Source organism: Xiphophorus hellerii, chromosome 23, assembly GCF_003331165.1.
Source record: "Xiphophorus hellerii strain 12219 chromosome 23, Xiphophorus_hellerii-4.1, whole genome shotgun sequence".
NCBI lineage: Eukaryota > Metazoa > Chordata > Actinopteri > Cyprinodontiformes > Poeciliidae > Xiphophorus > Xiphophorus hellerii.
In genome coordinates, this window is record NC_045694.1 from 8176966 (window position 1) to 8201434 (window position 24469).

The following is a 24469-nucleotide window of genomic DNA, read 5'->3' on the forward strand; positions in this document are numbered from 1 at the left end:
CAGAATAAGAAAACAAAACAGGAGTTTTAAATATACCAATATTTTAAGCAGTTCTTGATAAAAAGAAAATCACCCTTTTCTTTTTCTGAAAGCACTGACACTTTTTAATGATGGCCTAGTCAAAGGCCATATCTAAATCCAATTGAAAATATGTGTCAAAATCTTTAATTGAGTTGCTTTTCACATCTTTTATCAATCCTTTTCCGGCTGAGCTTGAGTCGTTTTAAAAAATAACATGGGCCAAGTTGGTCGTCCAAAAAGGCCTCTAGTTGTAGCTGCAGTGAAAAGTTTTGGCACATGTAAATGTTCTGAAGCTTTAAGATAAAAAAAAGTTATCAAAAACCTCAAGTAAATTTTTCTTCCATTTCAAATTTGCTCCTTACTATAAATTACATAAAAGCCTCAATAAAATACAGTAATGTTACAGTCATGGGGTAGAGATGTCCAAGCAGATTAGATCTACTCATTTGTCAAAAAATTAAAATTAGTTAAAGCTGCAGTATGTACATTTTATGAAGAATATGTTTTTCGCGTGTTTGCTCACTATGTTGTGACGTTATAATACGAGACAGTGTGTGAAAAGATCGATCTCCTCCCTGAGCTACTACTGACGTCTAAAGAAAAGCACAAAAACACCCAATCAGAGCCAGGAGGCGGGTCTTAGTGTTGTCAATCAACCTCATGTACTCTGTTAAATGTGCTAATGGCAGAGAAACAACTTACCGTTACAGAAAAACCGTCGTAATCAGTGGCCATGCTAACCAGCCTTATGGTGCGTTCACACCGTATGCGTTTAGCACGTCACAAACATGTCTGACGCATCAAGTTCGACATGTGCAGTTTGAAGTCAGACCCTTGACATTTAGCTCTGAACACCCTGGACATGAAGCGCTTCAAATAGCGCAGCCTTTGGTCGCAGCCTTTGGTCGCAGCCTCGCCGTGCCTCCACAGAGACTGAATGTAAACCTGACATGTCTGTCGGTCAAAACGCGTTTGGTGTGAACGCATCATTAGCATTCTCAACAGGCTATGCTAACTACAGTAGCAGAGAGCACAGGGGTACAAGCAGCGCCATATGGAGAGGTGATTGACACTGACGCTGATTGGTTATTTTGGGAGAAGACAGAGGAGCTTGATTTTTTTGTTGTTGTTTTCACAGATTGTCTCATATCCTACTGTAACAGCATAGTGAGTTTCAACAAATATATAAATATATATATATACGTATATATTTCTATAAAATTACATACTGCAGCTTTAAAGTCATTTGTCAGAAACTTAAAATGAGCTAAAATTATTTTTGCCTGAATGACACTAACACCTAATTTCAGATGCATGCAAATCCAATTTTGACATGTTAAGAGATATAAGCTGAAGCTGCAGTTTACCAGATTGCAAACTCAGCATCTACACAGCATATTTCTACTTCCATATGAATAATAAAAACATAATTTAAGCAACCGCTTGAATTTCTGCTTCTCAGACTGCGTGAAGGGCTACTACAAGCGGGCCAAGGCTCACGCTGCCGTGTGGAACGAGAAGGAGGCCAGAAGAGACTTCAGTACGGTGGCCCAGTTGGACATCACTCTGGCTGCGCTTGTTCGCCGAGAGCTGAAGGAGCTGTCGGAGCGCATGAAAGAGAAGTACTGGGAGGAGAGGGAGCAGTACTGGAACATGCTGGAGAAAACGGAGGGCACCAGTAAACACGAGGAGGAAGAGCAACAAGATGAAGAGCAGGAGGAAGATGAAGAAACAAAAAAGAAAGAAAGCGACTTTGAAAGTGGCAAAGCAGGCGAGAAAACCGGTTCATCTGAGATGAAACGTGTTGAAGAAGGAGAATCTGGAGAAGAAAAGGTTCGGCCATCTGAGGGAGTGAAGGAGGAAGAAAGCAGCTGTGCAGTGGAGCTGCAGGCCTGTGATGAGATGGAGGGGAAGGACTGGCAGCAGATGTTACGGCTGGTCATGATTCTGCAGAACGAGGGAAACTTCCTCATCAAAGAGCAACACTTCCCAGACGCTTCCGCCAAGTTCAAGGAGGCTTTGGGATACGTGGACTTCTTACAAAACAAGGTATGCAATACAAGACGGGTTAATAAAAAAACTAAAATACTTTTAGATATTTCTCACTTTTCTATCACCTTTTTATCTCCAACTTCTGCTATTTTTAACCGCATAAAGTAAATGTGAACTGGAAGAAAAATAATTTATCAGTTATTCTCATGTTTTTGCATAAAAATCTGAAACTATTTAGTAACAAAAACACATTTAATGCAATTATAACTGCAACACTTTTAGAGTTTATCTATCAGTTTTTAAAATGTAAAGATAAATATTTTTAACCATAATTTTTAAAATGGCTCAATGGATGGAGATAATCAGAGCTGCAGTTTTCAAGTGTAGGAACAGGCTCTCCCTTGAGAGCCATTGACTAGGCCATTCTAACACCTGAATTTGTCCTAAACCATTTCTTGTGATTCTGGTTGCTTGTTCAGGAGATTATCATTCACTACTAAATATATCACCAAGTAATTTTTGCCTAGTTTCTAGTGCAAACATGTTATTACACTTGAAATAAGACAAAACTAACTTACAAGTACTTTTTCAGTACAAAATACCTGCTTGTTTTAAGTAAATATTTCCTCAATGTAGATAACAAAGTGCTGGTTCCACTGGCAGATTATGTCAATTATTACAAGACATTTTCTTCATGTTGTAAGGGAAATAATCTGCTACTGAAACATGTAATTTTTCATCAGTATCACTTAAAACAAGCTCCTATATCTTGTTAAAAAGTTGCTTGCGAGTTAGTTTTGTCTTTTTTAAAGTGTACTAAGATATTTGCACTATAAACCAGACCAAAAATAGTGTGTAATGTTTTGTGTTTTAGCATTGAACAAGCAACTGGGGCCACAATCTAATGGTTTAGATTGTGGATTTTGTGTTTTTGCAGCGCACCATTTAAATAAATTTCAAGTCAAGAACTAAAAAGTGGTTCAGAACGTCTTGTAGCTTTGAATAGCTTTTGATGATCTGCTCGGTTTGTGTTTGTACTGAAGAGCAGCGTTGGTTCACCGGGAAACTGAGGAGCAGAGCTAAAAATATCAGACATCCATAGAGACGTCTCTATCACAGCTCTCCTTCAGCAACTTTCTCCTGCGGCCTCCAAACGCTCCATCTTTATTTTCCCTTTATCTTACAGTCATCATCTTCATCATTTCCTCCCTTCCTTTTCTATATTTGTTCACATTCTCTTGTTTGGGTTTAATCTTTTCAACATTTCCTCTGCCGTATATCACCACCGCGCCCGTCTCCGTCCGTCCACTGCCTTTCATCAGCAGGTGGATCAACACGGCGAGGACTGGGAGTCGCTGGAGAAAGTGCGTCTCCCGCTCAGTCTCAACCTGAGCCAGTCCATGCTGGAGCTGAAACAATACCAGGAGGTGGTGGAGCTGAACAGCCGGCTGCTGAAGACACACAGAGGTAGGATTTGTTTGGTGTGAAAAATCAAAGAGAGTTTGTCACACTTGGCAGGAAGCTGAAAACAAAAAATCCTACTTGATACAGAAATAGGAACACGAGTTAAAAATATGAAGGTCTTACATCCGTAAAAATACTTTATTTGTTTACTGAGAAAGTATAATTCAACATTCGGTGTCTCTCTTTGTTCCCCTGACACAAACCCATGGACATCACAGTCAGAAATTAATTTTACGTTTGCTTCCTCTGTGGTGAACTATTTATAGTTGAGGCCGATGTGAAATTTCAGTTTTTATTTTGTCTTTTCCCATCATTTTTTTAGTTTTCTCATCATTCCTCAGACGTCTTCCTGTCACCGACCGCAAACCTGCTGGTCGATTTAGACGCTTCCACCTCAGTCAGGAAATTTATTGTGCTGGTTTTAAGTTTCATTTCTGCTTATTTACAGAACCATGCGGCCATGTTTATGCCCTGTAAACTTTTTCACTGTTTTACACTCTTCTGTTTTTTCTCTTTTCTTTTCGAGTGTAGCCAGTTGCCTTTAGAGGTCACCACCTTGCAAATAGAGTCCATGTTTGTTTAATTCAGTCTCAGGTTAACTCCAGTTGATCCGTGAAGGACTCTGAGGTTTTCTGAATCTGTTGGAGGCTCAAAGACTTGAAACTGGGGCAGAATGGACCATTTCATGCACATAGCACATTACTTAAAACTTACTTATTTTACCTCGTATTATTTTTTTAATGTTTTACATAATTAGGGCCACTGAAAAAGAAATAAATTGACGTTTCTCTCAGAATTCTGACTTTAATTTTAGTCAGAATAAAAAATTTTTTCAGGGATCCCAATCGTCTTGCTTATCTTAATTGTCAGAAATTTTGAACGTTTTTAGTTCATAAGGATCATTTTTGACTTTTCAAGCTCAGAAATGTTCTTTTTCTTTCTGGAAAATATCAGATTTTTTCTTAGAATTTTGTAATTTTTAGAATTCAGACATTTTATTGCTTTTTCTAGAAAATTTCTGAAATTAATCTCAACATTTTTGAGGGTTTTTTTCTCACAACTTTTCAAAGTTAGACATTTCCTTGCTTTTTCTAGAAAATTTCTGAAAACCTAAAAATTTCTGAATTTTTGTCTCAAATTTTCAACTTCACAAACTCAGAAATTTCTTTCTTTGTTATATGGCACTAATATGTCATTGTACAATTGCGCCTTTGGGGATAAATTTATTATTGTTTTTTTTCCAAGCCAAAATGCTTGAACTCTGATTGCTAGGCGAGGAGCTGGGGTTTCTGGGTTGCTAGGTAACAGGTAGTGTCTGCTTGATTTTTGACGTTACGTTCAGAAAGTTTCTGAAACAGGTCATTTTCCAGACACCAAAAAACATTTATTTATCTGTAAGGAACATCTGGGTGTTTTTTAAAGCACTTTGACCGTTTTGTGAAGCAGCAGAAATGGAAGCACAAAAACAAGCAAAATGTGAATTTTATGTCCCCTTTCAAAGGATATAAATATATCTCTGAACCAATCTCGTTTACCGTCTACTTCCCTCTCTCAGTACTTTTGTCATCTCCACCTATTTCTTCCTATTTCTACTCCAAAGGTAACTTTAAAGCGACGTACCAGAGGGCGCGGGCGCACGCTGCTTTGTGCAACGAGGATGAAGCTCGAAGAGACTTTGCCACGGTGGAGAAACTGGATCCAAAGTTTAAACCCTTTGTCCAGAAGGAGCTGAAGATATTAGGGGAAAACATCCGCAAAATGCACGCCGGCCAGAAGAAGAATTATTGGGAAACAACAAAGGAGAAGTGGGGTCCTGTTGGAAGCAGGACCAAGGATGCAGTAAGAAAGAAAAGCACAAACTCTGCTAAGAAAGCCACAGAAAAAAACACTGAGATGGACAAAAACACTGAAAGTCATAAAGTTGAAGAGAGGGAAAGCCCAGCAGAACACCGTCCTGTTGAGACTGAAGGAGCAGGCGACTCAGAAACAGGAAAACATCCAGATTTGAAAGCAGAGCGTTGTGACAAAGAGCAAATGTGTGGGAGGACGAGTGAATTGGGGTCAGATAAAGAAAAACCAGCGAGGGTCGCGGCTCCTGAAGCAGATAATCACAGAACAGATAAAGATGGTGACCCTGCGTCCACCAGCTCAGATAATGTAGTGAGCAGGAGATCGCGGAACGATAAAGGGAAGAAGAAGAAGGTCAAACGCCAATCAAGAAACGCAGCAAAAAGAACAAAGTCAGGGACAGAAAAAGGAGACGGACCAATAAACTGACAGCAGCCTGTAGAGTCACAAGCGTTGGCAAAATCAGAGATAAAAAGTTATTATATAACAAATCTGGAAGAGGAAAAACAAAGTCAGAAAATACTGATTTACCACTTTAAAGCCAAATATAGACACCTAAATATAATGAATATAAAAAGCATGGCCTCATTCTGAGTTCAGTTGTTTTATTCAACCCTCAAAGCGCTTAGAAAAAACACACGCACACAGACAAGCAGTTTGCCAAATACAAAGTTTTATTTCTGTACACAAAGAGTAGAAAGCAGCCAGTAACCCACTTGTTATTACAGTAAAAAGCCTCTCCAAAGAAAACCTCTCACACAGATTAAAAACTCCCAGGACAAAGTGTTGGACGACAACAGGAAATCAAAACCGTTAAACAATGAACTTCAAGGTGATTAATGAGGTATATTAGTTAAACAAAAGAAAAAGCCTAATTTCACCTGCGTGAATCAGTGATTTTATGAGGAGAAACTTGCTTGAGGTTTGGTGATGTATGATCCTGTTGCATGTTAGACGACATACATGAAGTCTGAACAAACATGTTCAGACCAGAGAGGACTCAGGCTGAAGAGTGATGATGATGATGACGCATGTGAACTTGTTTTTTGTTTCTGTCATGCAACATGGGGCGTTAGTTGGCATGTTTTGTAGAGGTGATACGGGTCAGATAAAGTAGAAAATGATTATAATTATAAGTGCAGCAGAACATTGTGTTTTTTCTCAAGTGGGGAAAGAAACATTAAGTGTCTGCAGCATAATGTAACTGCATCGCTAAAACACAAAACGTTACCAGGTATTTTTGGTCTAGTTTCAAATGCAAATATATTGAAATAAGACAAACTAACTTACAAGTAACTTTTCTAAGCCAATAATTACTTGAAGTACCAGGACTATTGGCAGATTATTTCACTTTCAACATGAGAAAATGTTTAATTATAAGTGAAATAATCTGCCAGTGGAACTAGAAGTTCTTCATCAACATTAAGGAATTATTTACTTGTAAGTTAGTTTTGTCTTATTTCAAGTCTAATAAAAGGTTTGCACTAGAAACTAGAACCAACAGGATAGAAATAAGAAATACCAAAGCTGAAACTGTTCCTGTTTATTTATGCTAATTAGAGTATTGAAGTACAACTAGGTGCTGTAGGAAGTTAGAAAGGTTTGATGATGTGTTTCTTTTGCACTTTAAAGTTGAAATTTCTATGCTATAAGTTTAGAAAAATAACCCAAAATGCCCAAAAGTTAAACTGTCAACTTAAAAAAGAAAACAAAAAAACCCAAACAATCAAATCAACCAATTTACGATTTGTTCTGTTATTTCTAATATCAGGATCTGATTTATTTGGAAATGTAATGACGGTAGATCTTCCATCTCTGCACAATTCAAACTGAAACTCAAGTATTTTTTGAGTCTTAATAAAATACGCTTGCCTAGTAAAATAGTAATATAGCGTTAGTTAGAAATACTGCCACCTGCAGGTGGGAGTTAGCATCACACAACGTTTTTGATCATTTTGTTGGAAAATTTTCAGTAAACTCACAATTAAGCATTATTGCAAAAAAAAGTGCAGGAATCTGATGATTTTCCATGATGGTGGAATCTCAAACTAGAGCAACTAATGAAATTTGACATTGTAAATATTTAAAAAGTGATTTGGTTTGATTGATAAAATCAAAATTGAGCACACAACTGTTATGTTAAAGGTTTTATTTATGTGTTCCTCTGGAGTCCAAAGGGCCACATAAATAGCTACAGCGGGCCGGACTTGGCCCCCGGGCCATGAGTTTGACACATGTATCACAGAACATAAGGAAAATATGTGAAAGCGACTCAGGGGAAAAATAAATACAAAAGTAATAAATTAAGACCTGTGATTAACTGTATTTAAGGCCAACTTAGATGTTTTAAAATGAACTTAAGACATTTTAAGGCCTTAATTTTGGAAACATCAATTTGAAAACCTTGAATTGATGTTAAGGATGGGTGGACACCCTACATTAGCAATTGTAGCAGGATGGAGGTGAAGCGTCATTTTCACACCCAAATTTCAACTTCCAAGCTAAATGGAACGCAGCGTCAAACGTTTTGTAATTCGTTGATTGATTTCTGCCATATGGCGGCCGTTTATGCTGATTGTTGTCGTAGTGACTGGATTCCTCGTGTCTGGATCGCTCTAAACAATCTCTAACAAGCAGTGTAACTTCATTAAATATCCATTTCTTGTTGTTCTTGTAACTGCCATGTCGCTACGATATCAAGATAAATAACAGCTGACATGTTCTGAATGCCTCCGCGTGTTTTTCACAGTTTGTCGCTGCTACATGTTTTTGTGCATCTTGACGTGTGTGATGAGTAATCATTGTTTAATGAGATGCATAAATACCCAGAGATAAATCACAACGAGTAAACATGGCTTCTGCTCATTGTTCTCCTCTGAAGCTGCGCCAATGCACAACAAAAGAAAGAAAAGATTTCGGTAATGATAATGACTTCCCTCAGCACCGGGCTCCAGTGGAGGAGGAGAAATGGTGGCTTGTGTTTGGGAAACAAGGAGCTTTCTCTTGCTTCCTTTAAGGCTATTAGCATTTGTAATATGAACTGCACATCAACCATCCATCTGGCTGCGTCCTTGGGGATAGTTTCCTAGCAACAGTATCAAAACTAACAGGCATCGAGCGCCGAGGAGGACGGTGTCAAACGTGAGTGCTGAGCCTGGGGTCCGACAACGTAATGAGTGCAGCAGACAGGTTTCAGGTTCTTCTTTGTGAGGTCGGAGCTCCTTCTGCTGCAACTCGAATGTCTCCGTCCGTCCTGGAAGAATGCGATGGTTTCATTTCGCTTCGGCTTCGTTCTCCCGGTGCCGCGTCTACCGGTGGCAGACACATCAAAGTGGATCTCTCCCACCAGCCCTCCAGCGATAAATGGAATAATTGTTTTTGTTTTAGTATTTTCTACCCTCCTTTCATGTCTTTCAGGTCTGCAGTCCCTCAGAGCGTCTCAGGTTTGACTGCGTGCTCAACTACGCCGTGATCCCCACTCGTCCCATCACTTTCAATCAGCAGCAGCCCTTTGCAAACACTGACACACAAACACCTGATGCAACCTCCTGTCCTGAAAATGAAAAAAAGTTCAGAAAAACCAACCACCTCGGTCCCACCGACTTGCTTCAGTTTTTTAAGGCATTACTAGTGTGTACAGGAAAATGCATGACGTAACTTACAGCGCCTTGAAAAAGCAATCACACCCTCTCAACTTTTCACATTTTGTCACTTAAAAACTAAAAGGTTCTGTGGATTTTATTGGGATTTGATGTGAAAGTCAAACACAAAGTAGTGCCTCTTTTTCTCTGCTTCATCATCTACTAATCCGATTAGATTGAGAGCGTCTTTAAACTGCAATTTTAGTTTTTTCCTACAGATTCTTATTCTAAAGTGTTGGACTTAAGGACTTTCTAATATGATTTGACTGCCTAAAGTAGGGGAGTCCAAACCTTTTTCCATGTGGGCCAAAATTGTTGACTCAAAAGTAATAATGGGTCAAAAAAACCAAAACCAATGTAAAATCAAGATTTTTACAGCGGTACATTAGGGCTTCATAGATAGAAAAAAAGGAGTAAATTCCCACCAACTACTGAGAAATTTTGTGATTAATCAAAAATTTTCTAGAAATTTCCATGTTTTTTTGGAGAAAATTTTTAATATAAACATTTTATTTTTTTCGCTAGCAAATTTCCTTGTTTTTTTAGGAAATTTTTGCAGAAATGTCCAACATTTTTTCCCCTATAATGGCCCTAATACAGATTTTGCATGTTTGCTGTACTAAAAGAAAGTTTTCTAATTTTCAGTTTCTTTTGGGCTTGATTGAACACATGTGAGTCCGTGGCGAAGATGAACGTCGTCCAGTAAACTTGTGATAAATTTACACTTTCCCATGACCGACGTTACAAAAAGCTAGCTAGCAAGAGTATATTAGCATCTAGTTAGCGGTAGCCTCAACTGCCTCAAGTCACACAACGAAGAATGAAGAAGTCTGCAAACAACTCAAACGTAACAAAAAATACGTATAATTATGGATTTAAAAGGGGTGATTTTAATCTATGCATGTGACAATTTTCATTTATAATCAAAAAAAAAAAAACCCCAACTTATTTCCTTCTTCTTCATAATTGTGCACTATTTTCTGTTTCCCAATATTTTCTGTTTCCCAATTTCCCAAAATTCCCAATAAGCCACTTTTTGTTTGCTGCAATGTTGCCAATATGAATAAGTTGAAGGGGTATAAATACTCTTATAAGGCTTATAAATAATAAAGTCATCTCTCCCGATCACACAACCTTTTCTATATGGAAATACTTTCTATCAAAGTGGAATAATAAATGCACAATCCAGAGCTATCAGTATTTTAAAACTACATAGAATGAAAAGATCATTGTGGATAATGATGCTGCCGGAGTGCATCATGGCGGTGAGCCTCATCTGGACCCCTGTTGTGTTTGAAATTGGCCAAGTAGAGAGAGGGAGGGCTTCAGCCTTCAGCTCCTTCTGTCAGTTTCTCTTCACACAGCATGAAAACAATAAGATCCCGGGGAGGAGGCATGCATGCTGTTACTGATCGGCATACATTTCCTCAACAGGGCAGCGTTCCAGGAACAATACAAAATGGGCTCAAAACACCTAATTTGCCTGAATGATTTGGGGGGGGGGGAAATAAATCGATCTCCAGGTTTTTGAAAGTGCGCGTGTTTCTGCACAGCGCGTTATTGATCATGCAGAGGCTCCTTGTGTATTTAAGCAGAGAGCAGGTTGAATCTGAATGTGTATGTATAGCAGCAGACGTGTGAAGGACTCACTTAGGAGAGGCAGGAGATGAGAGCGACAAGCAGAGTGAGGAGCGATATTCAGCGTGTGCAAACAGAGGCGCTGTGCTGGCGGGCACTTTGGGCAGTCTTTAATAAATCATGGATTTAACTGATGACGATGCACCATTCTCACAAAAAAAACCCAAACAAAAAAAAAAAACGGCTCTTCTGGGGGCTGCCAGCTCCAATTTGCATCTCCTAGTGATATGAAATCAGTCAGCAGCCCTGATGCAATTACCAAAATCTGAAAAATAAACCATGATAACACATTCAAACGTAAAAAACACGCAGGTACGATGGCGTGTTGGAGCCATGATGGAGAGAGAAAAAGGAGGAGTGCATTTCTGAGAAAAACCTCAGAAAATCTGAGAGTAATCAGAAATTTTCTAGAAAAAAATTGGAGATTTTTTATTTTGAAAAGTCAAAGATTTCCTAGAAAAAAACTCAGCAATTCTGAGAGTAATCGCTGAAATTTTCTCAAAGTAAATTTGAAATTTCTGAGTTTGAGAAGTTGAAAATTTCTGAGATTAATCTTAGAATTTTTTTCTCTGAAATTTACTCATTTTTTTCTCTCTATAATGGCCCTGAAACAAAGTCGTACACAAGTGACCCCCTTCCCCTCCAGTTTTGTATTTTTCCAGTACTTCTGGACTTTGTGCTCTGATCTGATATAAAGCTTCACACCTCTGAACGACTACACAAATACTGGTAAGCACAGTGTCTTGGTTGGGCGTTTCGTTTTTTTTGTTGTTGTTTTTTACCCTCTGACCTTCTGCTAACAATATATCCCTCTTGGCTCCTTAGCATGCTGTCACTGAGCTTATGAAGCGCAGCCTGGCCAAAAAGGGCGTCAGCGTGAGCCTCTGGCAGTTTGCATGAGAAAGGCTTTTAGTGCACAGCGATCCGGATGAGGGTTAGTTCTTAATGGCGGCGGCGCCGTGGCAGTCGCAGGGTCTGACGTGTCGCCGCCTGACCTCGTGCCTCGTTTCAGGCTGCCGTTCTGTTACTGTAGGCCCCTCACAGGGTTAGATGTGTGATGTGGTGCCTGAAATTAAAGAGGGAAAGAAATGTAGGAGCGGAAGATTAAAAAAACAGACCAAGAAATCTGCAGCTAAATAGCCTTGCAGACTGCATCATAAAAGCATTGGGATGATTTATAAGTCTGACAGTGACGCTAACCGTTTCTCTTAGCAACAGTCGATGTGTCACTCTTATCGCCCTCCTCCTCTTTGCCATTTAATCTTCCCATCCCTCCCTCCCTGACTATCGACCCGCAGCAGTACATATTTGCTCTCCTCTCCATGTCTCACTCCCCGGGGCAGAGATCGGTGCAGGCTGGATGGACTCACCCGGCTCGGAGGGGAAGACGTTTCTCAGCTGTTCGATGACCTCCTGAAGCTGCAGCACGGTGTCCTGCTCGCGCTCCAAATCATCTCCTGACGCAAACGCAGTTTTAACCCGTCAGCACCGGAAAAACACACAATCTCACCAACTAACTCTGGTCCAGTTTCTACTGCAAATAATCTGCTTAAAATAAGACAGAGCTAACTTACATGTAACGTTTTATCAAGGTATAGGAGTTTGATTTACGTCAGTAATTCCACTGGCAGATTATTTCACTTAAAACAAGACAAATTTCCCATGTTGTTATATATTTTATTAGTTTCTTCTTTAAATATTGTGATTTATCACCAAATCCTACCAAGTGTTTTTGTTCAGTTTCTATTGGTATGTCTTAGTACACTTGAAATAAATAACTAATAACTAACTTACAAGTAACGTCTTAGCAAGATATAGAAGTTTGTTTGTCAATAATTCCTTCATATTGATAAAAAAAGTCCTAGTTCCACTGGCAGATCATTTCACTTATAAACAGACATTTTTCCCATAAGTGAAATATTTGGCCAGTGGAACCAAAACTTTTTCATTAACAATAAGGAAATATTTACTTAAAACAAGCTCCTCTATTGTACTAAAAAGTTCCCTTTATGTTAGTTTTATCCTATTTTCAGTGTACTAAGATATTTGCACTAGAAACTAGACCAAAATGACTCTGGGTTATATTCTGGGTCAGCATGTTTGCGGGTTTCAGTCTGGCTGCGTGACGCTGACCTGCTGCCTCGGTGTCGGTCGTCTCCCTGCTGGGCGGCTCCCCTTGGCGCCCGCCTCCCGACACCGGAGAGGAGAGCGTCGACAGCTCGGATCCGTTCGCCTCCGAATCATCTTTGGGCTGGAAGAAGAAATAAAACAATCATTCATTTACAAGTCTTCACCTTTATAAAGCGGTAAAGTCATTTCAGATAAAAGAATAACAGAACGGGTTGTACGGTGCAATGCCAAAGTGTTTGTACCCTTTGGACATCATAACTGGATTTATCACAGACCACCAGAAAGTGCATAATTGCAAACTAAATTTGTGATTATATTCAGACCCCCTGAGTCAACACTTTGTAGAAACACCTTATTGTAGCTGCAGGTCTTTAGGGAAATATCTCTGCTTGCTTTGCACATCAGGTGGAAAAAACTTTTAATTGCTAATTATGTCAAGCTGGATTGAGCTACAATGAACATTAATTTTAAGGTCTTACCAAGGAAAATCAAATAGATTTAGTTCTGGACCATTTATAGAATTTCATTAATTTCAAGTTGAAGAACAGAGGATTTTGTTTATCAGAATGAAAATAGATTTTATTTGTATTGTTGGTTTTGTTTTGATCAAATAAAAATAAATATCCCAATACAATATATTGAAGTTGTTTAAAAAGTTTAAGAGGTGTCGATACATTTGCAAGGCACAATAAAACAGCCTTAAAGGGTGTCCAAACTGTGGCCCGGGGCCATTTGTGGCCCTTGAAAGGATTTTGTTTGGTCCCTGAAAACAAAGTGGTAAAAATTTGATCAACAAAACAGAAAACAACTGATCACCCAAAAAATGTGAAATTGTCTGTTTCTCTATTAATAAGGCAACAGTATGAAGACTGTTTTATGTTTTCAGTCTTTGACAATATGCAGATTTCATTAATTTTTTTTTATTGTTGAGCAGGTAAAGCAACAACAAAAGAATCATATTAAATCATTTTATGCTCTTTCAGTTGAATAAATTTGTCGGTTTTGGACACCTCTGCTTTAAACCAAACTTAAAATGTCAGCGTTGCTCTAAAACTTGCAGCACAAAAGGCTTAGGATCCCAATCAAACATGCACAATGCAACACAAAAATATAAAATGCAACATGGCATGTTTTTGTTTTTAGCAACACGGAAGCCGTCCTCTGAAGGAGTTTAACGTCTGCAGAGACTCGAAACGGATTCACGCATTCAGATTGCGGCTTCCAGAGACTTTATTTTACAAAGAAATTAATCTGTGATACTCTGTGAAAAATAAATCAAACAGCATTTTTTCCTTCCTCACAAGCAGGAATACGCTGAGCACTCCCCTCCTCTTCCTCTGCCTGCTCTCTCTCTTCAATTTCCAAGTCTTAGCGAACATAAGAGGCAGCATCCCGTCCTTCTTTCTTAGTGTCTTTCTCATCTTTGTCCCTCTGCTTTCCCCTCATTCACTGACCTGAATGTGCAATTACTCTTACTTAATAATTTACACAATGTCATAATGGTAACAGCATGAGTCAGCTCCCACTCTCCTGTGCTGCTCTTTGTTATACATTTCCTTTATACTGCAGTGAATCTTTTAATACGATCCTTCAGTGTCTGTTCAACCTCGTCTTTTTGTACTGTACCTCTTTGTACTCCCTCCCTCCCCTCTTTATAGGCTCCATTGTTGCTTTCTGCACTCATATGAATGCAGTTATATAAATATTAAAACTCAGATTTTTTTTTTCCAGCTCTATGCAGAAAAAGAAATAAGAGAGAAAGTTACTGTGGAACAAAGAAACACCTAGAAGGATTGATCTTCATGCCACTCGGTGATACTTGATATTAACTGTCTAATGCTGCACACAGAAACGGCTAAAATGATAAATGCTTTGCAGAATAATATTCCGGTTCAGTCAAGCTCTCTTTCATCAACGATAAAACAGACTCTTCCATTATATTTTATACACAAAAGACCTGATAGAGGAAGGGATCTGCTTGCTAAACTAGTGAGAAGACACACAAATATGTCTACAGACAAACCCCAGTGCATCACATACAGAGGGAATTGTGTTTTCTTCTTCTTTGGTTTTATAAATAGTTAATGGTGATTTATTTCAGATTAAATGGAGCAGCTCCTCTTGGGAAACTGAACTTGAACCAAATAAACGGAAAAACATGCAAACCTAACAAGATACATGAACATAACTTTATTAAGTTAAAGGGGAATTACACAAAATAAATAGACTTTATATGATATAGCTTGCAGAATGATTACAGTTGTGTTTAGAAGTGAATATATATCAATTTTGAGCTTTAATTAGCCACTTTAATTTTATTGCGGAATGTCTAAGAACATCTAGTTGTTCTTAGTGATTTTTAAGAACAACTAGATGCAAAAATTTGAATTTATCAAGTATTTTATCTCTTAATTAACACATACTGAAGAGAACGAAAGAGAAAATCCTCTGCCTTAACATTGTAAACGGCTGAACAATGTTGTATATTAATATTTCTGACTTATTTTATATTTTGTCTATTTTGTGATTTACAAGTACCATGTTTTGTTTGTATGGTAAAGTGTCTTGAGACGACATTTGTTGTGAATTTGTGGGATATAGAGCAAATGAACTCAACTGAATAATAATAAGAAAAAAACCCCACTTATTTTCTAAGTCTGATGAAGTTAAATCAAACCACACTTTTCATGCTTCAGGCTTAATTAAAATTACCAAAATGATTTCTATTTGCTAAATTCCACAATAATGAGAAAAAGGATACGTCAAAGATTTATGTTAGATTTGGTCTTAAAAATACATCCAAAAATTAACCTCTAATTAACTCAAATGTGTCAAAAAAGTTTGAATTTGGACACCGCTAGCTGTTAAAAGCCAGGAAACTATCTCAAAAACAAATGAAAAATTCAGTGAAAAACTAGTAATTCAAAAACAAATATCAGAATTCAGAGGGGAAAAAAAGTATAAAATCAGCAATAAAGGTCAGAATTTGTAGAAAAAAACTACATTTTTTATATTTCAGAGAAATATAATTGGAATTCTGAGAAAAGTCAGAAGTTGGAAATTAAAGTCAAAAAATCAGAGAAAAACATAATTCAGAGGAAAAACTAAATTTGGCAATTGAAGTGAAAATTCAAAGAAAACTGTTGGAGTTTGGGGGAAAGAAAATCAGGGGAAAAGTTTATGGATGAAAGTAAAAATTCTGAAATCAGCATGTTTTTTTGTTGTGACCATCAACGATGATGTGGGAGTGGATAAAAGACGCCGACATCGAGCATTTTGAACAGTCCAGACCTCAGCATCTCTGAAAGTTCCTGGACAATGCTTCAATCTGAGGTTAATGGTTGTGGTGCAACTGTTTAAGTGGAATTTATCCATACATTTCAACATGAACGCATCATTTTCTTCCTTAAAATTATTAACTCAAACCTGAACAGATAAAACATTAAAGTTAATTTCACCGAAAACTTTAATGTTTTCAGACTTTTTAATGAAAAAAGAGAATCATTAAAAAGTCCGAACCTGAAATTCACCCTGACTGTATTTGCATCTCTGTTAAATCGCTGATTTAAATGGGTTTACCTGTAGCAGAAGCTCCCTGAGTCGGCGCAGCTGCGACTCCAGCTGTTTGTTGTGGTCCTCCAGGATCTGCATCCGGGTCTCCAGGCGCGTTTTGTGCTGCCGCAGCACCCGCGCCTCCGCCAGCAGCTCTTCGTCCTGCGCCCCTCCCGCTGTGGGCGACCCGGGGCCGCCCTCACCAGCCTCGGTCAACATGGGAAGCGCCGCTGCTTCTTCATGTTTCCACTTGAGTCGCCTGTACTCGCTCTGCAGCACCCTGAGGACACGCAGCGGAGGGCGGGGGAGGAAGCTGTCAGGCCAACTTATTGATGTAGGAGGCAAAAAAATATCAATATGATGTATATTTATTTACCTCCAACAGAAAAATGTACATAAATATTTAGTGTAACTGGAATAATCTCACTTAAAATGTAAATAGTGACATATTGCTCAGTGTAGCGTGCTACGCTTATAACTCCAAATGTACATTAACGCAAATGAATGTTGACAACTCACCCCAGTAAGATTAATCGTCTTTAATACAAGCTTTAATACTCAGCACGCAATATTTCTCCTTGATGTGACACAATATTGCGAAAAACTGTTTAGAGTTTGTAGACTCGTGATGTATTATTAATTAATTTGATTTTGGACACGCTGACCTGCAGGCTACTGACACTAAAGTGTCTGGAACAGCAAAATGCAAGGACTGGCATCTTTCTTAGTCATAATTTAAATTAAAAACTTAATGGACTCATCACCAAATCTTTCACTGCAACTTTTGGGGTAAAAACAAGAGCGCTGTGAGCAGTTTGCTTTTTTAATTTTTTTTTTATCTGTTTCCATTTATGTGTGCATCTTGCTTATGTCTCCATCAGGATTTATTCTGGACCATTTCCAACAAGATTGGTGAGTAATTCTGATTCTAAACCATCTAATTGTCCCAAAGTGTCTCCCTCTAACAATTTGGAGTTAGGACATAAAGAAATGCAGCAAAGCAGTCCAAAAATGTTGAGTACTTTCAATCTGACAACTAGAAAAAAAACCTTCAAGTTATTTTGCTTTTTCTAACTAGTCTCCTGAGTTCTCCAGTGCATCAAATGTTCAAAGAAAAGCTGAAGCAATGCAGTGGTAAACATGCCTCCAACCACTCATCTGAAAGTTAAAATGACTTTTCCCAAAGCAAATAAAGAGTCAGTTTTAACATTTATCTTTGTACTTGTGCAAATGAGAAATACATTTACATTTTAGATGCTGCAAATGATCTAACTGTGGTTTTAGTTAAATATTCTGTCTTCCAACAGAACAAAACAACTTATTTTAAGTCAGAATTTGTTTTGGAAAATCTAATAAGTACCAATAAAATCTATTTAATCAATCCCTTTGCATCCGTGTGAAGGGCTTTAGAGCGACTATTTGTTAATTTATTTATTTATTCACAACTTTCTAAAGTTCTTGCACTGTGATGACTCTTTGGGTCTTCAGTCATTGTTGGATTTATCGCTGGTGGTTCTGGTGGTGACCCAGTTTGGATTTAATGCTGTGTTTGGTTTTCTCCAAATGTCACAGTCAAAACTAGTAGATCTTCACTAAATCTTACCACATATTCTTGTGTAGTATTTAGTGCAAATATCTTAGTAAACCTGAAATAAAATAAAACTAACTTAAAAGTAACTTTTCAGGAAGTTAAAAGAGCTTGTTTTAAGTAAATAATTCCTTAATATCAATAAAAAGTATTAGTTCCACTGGCAGATTAGTTAACTTAACTATGTCATAAGTGAAAACATCTGCGTGAGACCAGTACTTTTCATCAATATTAAGGAGTTATTGACTTAAAACAAGTTTCTATGTCTTGCTGAAAAGTTACTTCTACCTTAGCGAACTTGAAATATGACAAAACTAAGAAACGAGACCAAAATGCTTAGATTTTGTTTTTGCAAAGTTGTGGTTCCCTCTAACTGAAGCAGGGAAACTCTTCCAAAAACCTCAGACCTTTTCTGAATCTTTCTGTCATAAACTTTAACACTTTAGGTCCTAACTGGGCTTTCTGGAGTCTGAGATGAAGAGTCTAATCTTTTACAATCTCTTTAATATAGTAATGTCTGACCTCTGTAGATGTTATGAACTTCACCTTGTTTGGTGACCTATTTTATTCCACTTTTTTAATTTGTCCTTTACCTGGATTAAAAACCTATTGAGATTAAAAACCTAACCTTTTTGTCAAGGGAGTTCTTGCAACAAATACAACAATCTAAATTATCATCGCTGAGTCTTTCCATATTGTATTCAACTCTAGTACTTGAGTAAAAGTATTGATACTCAAAGTCAAATCTACTCAACTACAAGTAAAAGTTGCTTTCTTAAAACTTTACTCAAATGTAAGTACTGATGTACTTACTTTTTAAAATACTTCAAAAGTAGAAATTATGTTTTCTAATAATGTCAGATTTATTAATGTTTTTACAGATTTTTGTAACTTGCTGAAACCACGTGATTGTACAGACATGTAGAACTGCTCTGGTACAAAGAATCTACGCTACTTGTAAAAACTTCAGCATAAAATGCTATTAAAAAATGTAAAGCTTTCTTTAAAATTTATTTAAAACGTCCCCACAATCGTATGTCAGTAAAGAAAAACGACAACAGTGGACTACAAAGTTCTGCTGAGCCAAAGGGAACGAGTAATGACGTATTCCCATTTCAAAAACGTCACAAATTAGAACTGCCCCCAGAGGCCCCACAGAAGCCCAGCCCGTTACCTAGCAACCCCACAGAAGCCCAGCCTGTTACCTAGCAACCCCACGGAAGCTCAGCCCATTACCTAGCAACCTAAACTGAACTACTGGACTTTTGGACAGCTGGTTTTGCAGGCATTAGGACTACAGAAATGTAGTGAGTCAAAAGTCATAAGTTCCCCAAAAAATAAATACTCAAAATACTTACTTAAGTACAGTGCTCAAGTAAATGTACTTTGTTATTGTCCATCACTGCTAATTAGTTATATTTTTACTACATTTAAAGGTCATATTTAGATAATTAAACCACAGTAGGAACCAGAACCCTTTTAATGTCTCCTAGTATTCAAAGTCCATGAAATAAAGTTGCTGTTTTAGTCCTGACTCTCAAAACACACGAGTAGTTCTCATTAATGCTGTTAGTTTGGGTCTATGCAGCTATGTAGTGGATTTCTTTTTTGTGGCCCTGATTTATTGTGTGTACACACATTACACGAACACCATGTTGGGGCATTTTGAGAAAAATAGAAATAATAATTTGGTCAAGGTTTCCAACACCCGGAGGCTATAAGTATGTGCAGGTTTACGTTGCTGTGGGTTTGTAAAGGTCACTGGCAAAGCAGGGAGGAGACAATTATTCATATGAATCATTCGCATAAAGATGCCGCTAGTGACAAATTAAGTGCATGTAGGAGAAAATGAATTAGCGTCATTTATGGAAAATGTCTGAACTCCAAGCACATAAATTCAAATCAAAGCATTAATATTTTGTGTTTCAGACTTGCTTTTCCTCTTGCGTCACACCAGTCAGTTCATTTCGAGCTTTTCTCCTCTCTCTTTTGGACACAGGGTGTCAAAGCGAAGCTCAATTTACAGCTTCTTCCATGTTATCACACTGCTATACACATTTGGCTGACAGCTATGTGTTCAGATTGGGATTTTTTCTTCTTTATTTTCAGTTGGCTGTTCAAATGACTGTAGATTTTGAGTGTGTTTACTCCCAGCAGGAGATATTTCAAATCGGAGAATTGTTGAAAACAGTGCGAACAATAAACACCTGCACACTTTTATTGAGCTTGTCTGTATGTCTGACTAAACCAGAAGATGACACTGCAAAAACACAAAATCTTATCAAGTATTTTAGGTCTAGTTTTAGTGTAAATATCTTATTCAACTGATTTACAGGTGACGTTTCAGAAAGATACAGGAGCTTAGTTCAAGGCTGCGTTCACACTGCAGCCTGAAGTGACCCAATTCCGATTTTTCGTCAAATTAGATCTTTTTTTGCTGGGGCGTTCACACTTCCAAATAAATGCGACCTGTATGTGTTCTCCAGTGTGAATGGGCAAACGACCTGGAAGTGTCCCACATGCGCAGTAGAGGGCGCAATAGCGTCAGCGTTCTCAGTGTTTTGCCATCCACCATAAATAGAAGAAGTGCTCAATGTTCGCAGAAGTAAACATGGATGCCAACGGTGGCGCATAGCTTACACATTTGAAGTTGTTGTCCGACCGGAGCAGCACTTTAACAGCTTCATCCTCATTACAGTCCGTCATGGTTGTTGTTTTTATTCCCGCTTGCTCGTAATCAGGACGCAGAATAGTGACATTTGTCGAGTATCAGTGACGTTCAGGTCAGACGAATGCGACCTGGACGTTAGATCACATTTGAAACGGATACGTATCGAATACCCAAGTCAGCTGGGTCGCATTCGAAAAGAATCCAACCTGTGTTGTCCAGACTGTCATGAAAAGATCGGATACAGGTCCCAAAAAAATCGGAATTGGGTCACTTCAGGCTGCAGTGTGAACGCAGCCTAAGTCGGCAATTCCTTAATAGAAGATTATTTAATTTATAACATGAGAAAAATGCTGTAAGTGAAATAATCAGCCAGTAGAAGTAGTAAATTTTTAACAATGTTAAGACTTATTCATTTAAAACAAGCTCCTACATGTGGCTGAAAACTTGTAAGTTAGTTTTGTCACTGACTCCAAGATTGTCATTAGGACAAGATTAAAAATTTAAATAAAACAATATTAAAACTATGATCAAAAATCTATTTTTGGAAACATATGGCAGCAGAAACAAAACTGGTTTATATGGCTTAGTTTTACATTTTACATTACATTTATATTTTCCATGTTGTAAGTGAAATAATCTGTCAGTGGATCAACATTAAAGAATTATGTATTTAAACCAAGTGAATAATTTCTTGCTAAAATGTTTTGTAAGTTAGTTTTGTCTTATTACAAGTTTACTAAGGTATTTGCAGTAAAGCCGACACCAAAAATACTTGGTAAGATTTTGTCTTTTTTCAGTGCAAATAGTCAACGACGTTGTTATTCCTGATGTGTATTGATGGATATATCTGGTTTACTTCTATTTTATTTTTCATAAATGATCAGCTCAGTTGATAAATACTTCAGGAATTGTTGTGCATAAGTTAAAACTTCAGGATTCGGACATTTTCATGAACAGACCTGTTCTCGTTCTCCAGGCGGGCCAGGGTGCATTGGAGCTGCTCCTTGTCCTGATGCTCCAGGTGAGCCAGCAGCATGTGCTGCCCGCAGGGTGAATCGTGGTCCAGGGCTGGGCTGGAGTGACGCAGGAGGTACTGATCTTCATCCCTGAGTCCCCCACACAGGAGACAGCACACTGAGCCACCAGCACACAGCCACCAGCAGCACAAAGCAGAGCCAGCGGCGCGGCATCACGGCCGAAGCAAAGCAAGCAGGATGATGAGGACGGGATCACAGGACGAGACAAAACCAAACAGAACGGGACAAACCCGGCTCACCGCACCATTAAACCTCTGACATTTACCAAAACGGCTGAGCTCATCTTTAACTTCAACACAACGCAGCTCCGAAAATAATAAAATCACCACTGACACTGAAATAGAAAAGATAATGTGAGGATCTATTACAGCAGATTGAGGCAATAAATAGATGTCTAACTGTCTGGCAATTATTGTAATGGATGTAATGGAAAGACAGTTATTTTGCAGTTTATGTCTGGTAATAATACGTCTGCCAGTGGAGACAGCTTTATAGGATTAAAGTGAACAGAAAGTTATAACCTTTTTATTTTTATGCCTGGTTATACATTGCGGTGATATTTAGAAAAAAAACCCAGCTTTTTTTCTGCATTGATTTAATGTGTTTTAATCCAACCTAGACCACGGCCTGTCACAATAAACAATTAATCCCATGATAGATTAACATGAGCGCAATAATTTCAATTCTCATAATTAGTATTTATGTGTGTATAGAGATATTATAATCCATTTTATTTATGGTTTTGATTGTATGAAAGTTTTTATTTCCATTTTATTTACTGTATTTTAGTTGTCGTGTTTCATTTAGGATATTTAAAATATTTTTCAGTTCCCGTGTTAAGTTTTGTTTAGAAGATTAAAGTTTATTGTTCTTTGAGACGGCAAACTCACATTATTTTTATCAATAAATTACTTGAAAATGGTCTCAAAATAGCAACAGTCATTTATTGCAATAACGTTGTTGTCCAGGAAAATGTGTCGTCGTGACAGGCCTACCTGAGCATGCAGACTGCCTCAACAAACGTGTGAAAGAATAACTTGCTTTTACACTCTTTGTTGCTCAGTGTGGCAACGGTGGCTGGGAGGGCCAAACCACCGTTACAAAATCTGAAAACCTTTCACAACTTTCAAAACAAAGGCACATTTTAGAAAACAAATTAATAATATGTGAAACACTTTTACAAGCCTCGAAACAAATGACAAAAAAATCAAGCCAAAAGGGAATGTACTAACTCCAAGTGCTCATTTCAATAATAATAATAATAATAATAATAATAATAATAATAATAATACATCAAACTTATGTAGCGTTTTTTTTAGCGTTCATCATCTGTCAGAGGAGACGTCGGTGTCTTATACTTGGCAGTGGCTACGGACTGTATGCAGTATTTTGGAAATTTTAGTCAGCAATTTTACAGAAGCTGCAAATTTTCAGAAAAAAACAAAAACAAACCATCACCCTCCTGCTACTTCCTGTTGTTTTCTTCGTCGTGTTCAGTAGCAACATCTGGATGCTGATTGTTTGACTTGTGTGATGCAAAAAAAAAAATAGATATTTCCATTACAATTTTGTAAAATATATTTTATGACCTCATTCTAGTGTAGAAACCTTTTGTTTGAAAATTGTCATGTTTCAATTTGTGTCATTTGGAAAAAGTGACAAAAAATCTGAGCAGAAACACAAAATCTTTCAAATTAAAGATTTATTTTCCAACTCTGACCTGGTCATGACCTACAGGACAGCAGTGTCCAAAATAATGAGACTGCAAATCCGACCGTATGAAGTGAGCTTCTTCCTCAGGGTGACTCATCGCTGCTACTCAGCCTTGTTGACAGAACTAAGATTTCAGCTATTTAGGAAGAGCTGGAAGTAGAAATGGGCTTCTTGAATTTAAAGGTTGGAGGTTTCATGAGCTCCTTCCTGGAGGGCGTGTTTCAGATATGACCCACTAACAGGAGGTCTCCTGGCAAATTATTGACTTGTTGGGGAGATTAGATTTTGTATCTGACATCTGAACACCTCAGAGTCCCCTGCAGATAAGCTGGAGAAGGCAGCTTCAGAGAAGGCTTTCTGGAAATCTCTGCTTAAGCTGTTTCCCCTGCAGCTTTTTCTTGAATGTGTGGCAAAGGCAGCATGAATGGATGTAGCAACAAAACTTCTGCAATACCAAATATATCAAAAATTACCTGTAACTTATAAAGAATTATCTGTTAATTAGCTTTCAAATTTACTGTAAGATTGCTTTGGTATTCTGACTGAATAGAGCAACATCTTATACATTTAATTTCTATTTATTACCCAAAATTAGCTAAAATGCCTTGAAGATTTTTACATTTTGTGACATTAAAAATAAAAACTTTATAGTATTTTAATGAGATTTTATGTAGAAAATCAACATAAAGTATAACATAACCATAATATAGATGGAAAATGCTTCATGTGTTTCAAAGTAATTACGGAAAACAAATCTGAGGAAGCGTGGCATGGATTTGCAGTCATTATGTGGACCAACTGTTCAAATTCAAAACCACTTTATTGATCCCAAAGGGAAATTAAATGTTCTTGTAACTCATATTAATTAAAAATTCCTCAAAGAATTCACTGAAACTGCAGCTGCATGTCTTTGGAGATTTATCTCAATTGGGTTTGCAATTATGGAGGCTGAACACTTTGCTCCTACACTGCAAAAACACAAACCTTATTAAGGATTTTTGATCTTATTTCTAGTGGAAATATCTTTGTAAAATTGATATAAGACAAAACTAACTTACAAGTAACTTTTCTTCAAGAAATAGGAGTTTATTCAATATTGCTTTAATATTGATGAAAAAGTACTAGTTCACTAAAAACATGGGAAAAATATAAGTGAAATAATTTGCCAATTAAA

General features: G+C 37.6%; 2 protein-coding genes across 6 annotated transcripts in view; one reads left to right on the top strand and one right to left on the bottom strand.

Moving 5' to 3' along the window:
- Positions 1-1362: 1362 nt before the first annotated feature.
- On the top strand, positions 1363-22953 carry LOC116714273 (cilia- and flagella-associated protein 251-like). 2 transcript variants are annotated; one of them, XM_032554738.1, is made up of 4 exons: positions 1363-2070; positions 3336-3480; positions 5078-5679; positions 22202-22953. In XM_032554738.1, exons 1-4 carry the CDS (start codon positions 1633-1635, stop codon positions 22235-22237), a joined length of 1221 nt encoding a protein of 406 aa, XP_032410629.1. In that variant the 5' UTR covers positions 1363-1632; the 3' UTR covers positions 22238-22953. The 2 variants fall into 2 exon arrangements, with proteins under 2 accessions (XP_032410629.1, XP_032410628.1); XM_032554737.1 differs by lacking the exon at positions 22202-22953 and having other exon boundaries at positions 5078-6129.
- Positions 10690-24469, bottom strand: part of drp2 (dystrophin related protein 2) — a 291935-nt gene continuing 278155 nt past the window's right edge. For 3 of the 4 annotated variants that reach the window (XM_032554735.1, XM_032554732.1, XM_032554733.1), the window contains 5 exons: positions 21505-21651; positions 16314-16566; positions 12738-12855; positions 11975-12061; positions 10690-11670 (listed from right to left, as the gene is read on the bottom strand). In XM_032554735.1, coding sequence (XP_032410626.1) covers positions 11651-11670; positions 11975-12061; positions 12738-12855; positions 16314-16566; positions 21505-21651 — 625 coding nt within the window. In that variant the 3' untranslated portion in view covers positions 10690-11650. The remainder of the gene's footprint in view (positions 11671-11974; positions 12062-12737; positions 12856-16313; positions 16567-21504; positions 21652-24469) is intronic. The other variant, XM_032554734.1, reaches the window with a different exon arrangement.